Here is a 5,972-nt window from a genome sequence, read left to right on the forward strand (position 1 = left end):
GAACCTGTCGTTGAGCTTTTATTCCGGGGTCAGGTCAGACTTGAACCTGCTCTGAAGAGTTTTTCCAATTTTTGTTCAATACCATTCAGGTCATGTATGAACCTGTTGTTGAGCTTTATTCCGGGGTCAGGTCATACTCGAACCTGCTCTGAAGAGTTTTTCCAATTTTTGTTCAATACTATTCAGGTCATGTATGAACCTGTTGTTGAGCTTTTATTCCGGGGTCAGGTCATACTTGAACTTGCTCTGAAGAGTTTTTCCAAGTTTTGTTCAATACTATTCAGGTCATGTATGAACCTGTTGTTGAGCTTTTATTCCGGGGTCAGGTCATACATGAACCTGCTCTGAAGAGTTTTTCCAATTTTTGTTCAATACTATTCAGGTCATGTATGAACCTGTTGTTGAGCCTTTATTCCGGTGTCAGGTCATACATGAACCTGTTCTGAAGAGTTATTCTCCATGATTATTCCCCAGCATTGTCAGGTCATATATGAACCTGTTTTGTTGTGTCTGAACCTGTTATGCATTTTCTTCCTTATTCAGGTCTGGTAAGTCATATGTGAACTTACTCCCTAAATCTCTTGTACTCCGAATGCTGCTTATCAAATTCCACTTAGATTACTCCCCAGTGTGTGTTTGACTCTCCAGCAGGACTGTTTCTCCAGCAAGTTTGTTTCTTACCATTTGTCTGTCTTCCTGTGGACCATCAACATTCCCCACAGTTTGATCTGTCTAAGTAGCATCTCCTGTTAAGGGTCCACCATATCCCTAGCAGATAAAAATTACAAAAAAAAAAAGAAAGAATCATGCATCCATGCTTATCATATCATGTCATATCATATCATATCACATCATGTCATGGGGATTCAGGATCAAAATCCGGGTCTTCTCAGTATTCAATCATCTCCCACTATGATCATATGAAGAGTGTCCTGCTTCATATTCTCTAGTTGAAGATATTTAAATAGGGGCAACTGTCATACCCCGATTTTGATCCTGAATTTTTTATTTTTATTTGGCACTCGGCCTGAAACTCATTTGCATACATTCATTCCCAAATCTGTTTATTGATAGACATTGGTCATTATCTAGCTTCAAGATTCATGTTTAAATTCATCAATTCATTTCCATTCAAATCATGCTCATATGAGACCGTTCAAGGTATTATTACATTCCAACTTCAATTTCCATTACAAAGCATAAGTGTCCATACATGAGAAAATTATTTTTTTTTTAAAAAAAATTTGAACTTTGACCAAAGTCAACTGAATTACAATCATGAACCTTTAAACCTTTCTACCTTATCGAATGTGATGCCTGAGGATGGAATAACTTTTGATGCCCGCTTACTTGATGCTGATGCACTCAAGGGCGTGATCAATTATTGCATGAATGGGACATTGATTAAACAAGGTGTGTGTCAGATAACTTTGGATGAATCAAGGATCGCGTGACCAACCATTACCGGGAGAATGTGTGCAATTGTTGAGTGCTTACTTGATTTATCACTATGTTGTTGCTTGGGATAGGGTATTTGATGTTTGTTTCAGCTATGTTTCACAACTTAGGAAGTGACCCTTTAGGAAGCAACTTCATGTGTGCTTTGGATCAGCTCTTGCCGTAATGGGACCCGAAACATGGTTATCCCTTATACAATCGAATTTGGGAAGCTGAAGATTTATCTGTTGCAAACATATGGCTTTTTTCTCAATTCTAAAACAGAATTTTGTTGGTACAAGTATAAAACATTTTACAAAGGAGTTCTTTTCTATCTACCCTTCGTTTCGCAACTATCCTTCGGACACAGCTGAGAGTTTCAAAGTTTTAGAGAAACATTTACGTATTAAAGTAAAAGAAGAAGTTGGTATTCATAAAATAACATGAACTAGTTTATAGTTTCTAATTACACAAAGCAAGGTTGCAACAGAAATTTGAAGGCACGAGAGATATCCTCAAAGGTAGACGGTTCAGAAAGATCTATGCAGATTGACAGTGCATCAAATGACGTGTCTCAACCAGTTCTCAAGGCACGGCTTCATGATTTCGCAATTTCGTTGTTGCCTGGATTAGATGTGAAGGATTTTGATTTACTATTTGAAGTATTAGAGCCGGCATTGCAGGATGTTGGTGTCGTGCAGAAGAAGGCATACAAAAGATATTAAGACGACTGAACAAGTCAACGCCGCACTTGCTGCATGCAACAACTTGAAACTTCTAGCATACCCTGTAGAAGCCGAGGTAAACAAGTATCAGAGAGAAAGCATACAGGAAAGAAAATGGAGAACTCTGAAAATTTCATTTACAACATCGAACCTTCTGCTCGAAATCTTTCCAATGATTGTCACGCTGCTTCTGTTTCAGAGCTCAATACACCCGAGTCCCATTGATCTGAAGAATCAACGGTTACAATGGAATATCTAGGTGCAGGAAACACTAAAAGCCTGACACTTGAAGAGGCAACAGATGCAATCCCTTTTTTGCAGTTCCATCATCCATAATCCTGCATAAATAACAGCTGCATTTTGCATTCCTATATTGAAAAATTAATCAGGATGATAATATTATTCAAGTTGTTATCTTGTTCCCGTGAGTTGGCTTGTCAAACATCTCAAGTGTGTAAAGAGTTTGGAAAGCATTTGAAAGTCCAAGTTATGGTTACAACAGGAGATAAATACATGAAGACGAACAATGGGACAAGAAGGGTTGTAAAATAATCAAAAAAATTGAGGTCAATACCGTGTCGAATTCGGTCAAAAGCTTTAGCGCAAAAAAACCTGAAATACCTTCACAAGGAACCGGATTTAACACCTTCTGCATCAGACTTGTTACTGCATCCATTCATCTCACGCAGTTCAGTCAGAGACTCTTGCAATCGGATGACAAGGCTTTCGAACTGAACAAGCTCCAAATATCTCTTTATGAAGAATTTTTTGGCAAATCAATTGCAGCCATTCCTCCTGTACCTGTTGAAGTTTGCACATAAAGAAGCAAGGACAGTCAAAGCAATTTGCTTGACAATGTTACAAGAGGCAGGGACAAAAATTTGTTTCAGTGCAGTCAAATAAATCCAAGAGAAGGAAAGAGGTCAAAGTAATCGACTTGCTGGCGTTGAACCGGAGGCCAAACCTTCTGATAAAGCTCTTGAATATTCAAAAATGCTAGGAAAATCATCAAGAAAGAGAGGTAAATCATGTGATAACCAAACTGTTCACAAGGAACAACAATTGGAGAAAGCTGAAGCTGAAAATATTAGTGATGATAAATTAAGCCAATGCTCCGAATTCACTGCAGTAAACAAAATAATGACTGAGTCGGTTAAGTTCAGAAGATTACCCAAATTGGAGTTAAGACGAAAGAGATAGGAAAAAGCTAAGTACAGATTACCTTTCCGGAAAATAGCATCAAACAGGATAACTCGTTTCTGAGCGGACAAAAGTGCTTCTGAAAACTTTCTCCTTTGGAACCTTTGAGCATCAATCTGAAACCCTAATCAGAGGAGATAAATAGGAAGCAAAGAGAATTAGTGAGGGGATTCGAGAACGAGAGGGAGGCGGATTCGAAAAAACGGAGAACAAAAAACCCTAGTCATAGATAGAGAGCGGCGAGAACTTTGAAAAGAAAAAATCCAAAAATCGGTACATACCTGGAAGAGAGAGGCGAAATAGTGAAGCTTAGGCTCCATCATCACCGTCGCCACCACCGAAGGTGAGTTTCCTTTGGCTTGAATCTTTTTGGAGTAATTGTTAGAGAGCAAGAGGGCGAGGATGGGTGAAAGTGAGACGGAGAGAAGAAGGATTAGGCTAGTGTGAGCTTTTGAGTGAGAGAGTTTTAACGAGAGAGAGCGATGGAGGGACGATCGTGAGCGATTGGGTTTCTGAGAGAGAGCGATGAGGAAGGATTCGCAGCATGAGGGCGATGAGGGAGTGTTACTGTTGATACCATTTTCTTTCTTCCCTTTTATTTCATTTTTTGAAAAAGAAATAACATTTAAGCCACTTAAAAAAAAACCATTAAAAAAAATTTAATACTTTAGTTTTTCTTTGCACTTTTTATTAATTAGTTTTATGCTTCCAATCCATCAGAAACCCAACAGCCATGCGGCTGGGTTTAATTACCAGTAGACCAACAGTTTTCTTTTATTTTAGTTTTTATTTTAATCCTTTTTTTTAATTTATATTAGTTTATACATTTAAGTTAGCATTAAAATATCAGTTAGTTAGTAAGTGGTCTGGTGGAGGGGAGTGGCTTCTAGATCTTTAGGGTAGTGGGTTCGATACTCCTAGGCGTAGTTTTTCCTTCTTTTATTATATTTAGGCTTTATTATTCATATTTCTTTTTTTATTTATTGTTGTTTAATAATATGATTTGTTTTTTTTTTTAATTGCATCATGCATTCGAAACCATTTTTTAACTTATAAAAATCATATTTTCTCGATTTAATATCGAGCCCTTTTTTCACACCCTTGTAAGTCGATTGCTTTTTCAAGCATCGCCGTCAACCTCACATAGCTTACTCTTGGGCTTTCTTACAATGAGCCGGTTCTCTTGCACTTACACTCATACTTTTGCATTATTTGTTGTTTGGGCCTGATTTAATTATTTCATTATTTTGAATCCCCATTTGACAAAATGTACCCCACTCCCCCGATGTGTAATAATTTTGTACTGTTTAGTTCTTTATTTGTTTGACTGTTTAGTTAGCTACTAATAGAAGAATAAAATCAACAATTTCAAAAATACAAAAAATATGACTCGATCCAACGTCGAGTATTTTCTCAATAAACGAATCAACTCATTTCTCTATCCTATTCCATCCCATTTCTTTCAAACTTCATCAAATGCTTGATCCAATGTCAAGCCATTTTTCATAATAAAAAAAAATTCAAAAAATATTAATTCATAATTAAGACCTTTTCAATAAAGATGGAAGTGGAACGTGGTGTATACCACGCACTCCTGAGACTAGGATTCGAGATGTATATCTCGCCAATCCTAGCTCTCACCATCATCCAAATTCATCCACTTTGTCTTCTCAAACACTCATTCAAATTTCTCAAACGTCCATCAATACTTGATCTAGGTCAAGTCATTTTTACAACAATGTGGTTTCGTCAAACCCTTTCTCAATCAAATCTAAGATACCTAAATCTTATTTAACACTTTTTCAATAAAGGTGGAAATGGAACATGGTGTATACCATGCACTCCTGAGGTTAAGATTCGAGACGTATGCCTCGCCAATCTTAACTCTCGCCATCGTCCAAAATTCTCAATGCGGTTTCTTCAAACCCTTTCTCAATCAAATTCCAAAATACTTAATTCCTATCTTAACTTTTTCAATAAATATGGAAATACTTAATTCCAAAATACTTATTATATTTAGGCTTTATTATTCATATTTCTTTTTTTATTTATTGTTGTTTAATAATATGATTTGTTTTTTTTTTTAATTGCATCATGCATTCGAAACCATTTTTTAACTTATAAAAATCATATTTTCTCGATTTAATATCGAGCCCTTTTTTCACACCCTTGTAAGTCGATTGCTTTTTCAAGCATCGCCGTCAACCTCACATAGCTTACTCTTGGGCTTTCTTACAATGAGCCGGTTCTCTTGCACTTACACTCATACTTTTGCATTATTTGTTGTTTGGGCCTGATTTAATTATTTCATTATTTTGAATCCCCATTTGACAAAATGTACCCCACTCCCCCGATGTGTAATAATTTTGTACTGTTTAGTTCTTTATTTGTTTGACTGTTTAGTTAGCTACTAATAGAAGAATAAAATCAACAATTTCAAAAATACAAAAAATATGACTCGATCCAACGTCGAGTATTTTCTCAATAAACGAATCAACTCATTTCTCTATCCTATTCCATCCCATTTCTTTCAAACTTCATCAAATGCTTGATCCAATGTCAAGCCATTTTTCATAATAAAAAAAAATTCAAAAAATATTAATTCATAAT

The 5,972-nt window shown here is 36.2% G+C and overlaps 1 protein-coding gene across 1 annotated transcript; it reads right to left on the reverse strand.

Annotated features, from left to right (window-relative positions):
* Nucleotides 1-2,990: 2,990 nt before the first annotated feature.
* LOC127129680 (uncharacterized) lies at nt 2,991-4,097 on the reverse strand. The gene is made up of 4 exons (XM_051058822.1): nt 4,087-4,097; nt 3,644-3,995; nt 3,385-3,486; nt 2,991-3,285 (listed from the first exon to the last, which is right to left on the reverse strand). Exons 1-4 carry the CDS (start codon nt 4,095-4,097, stop codon nt 3,283-3,285), a joined length of 468 nt encoding a protein of 155 aa, XP_050914779.1. The 3' UTR covers nt 2,991-3,282.
* Nucleotides 4,098-5,972: the final 1,875 nt, after the last annotated feature.

The sequence above is a fragment of the Lathyrus oleraceus genome, chromosome 3, assembly GCF_024323335.1.
Source record: "Lathyrus oleraceus cultivar Zhongwan6 chromosome 3, CAAS_Psat_ZW6_1.0, whole genome shotgun sequence".
Classification (NCBI taxonomy): domain Eukaryota; kingdom Viridiplantae; phylum Streptophyta; class Magnoliopsida; order Fabales; family Fabaceae; genus Lathyrus; species Lathyrus oleraceus.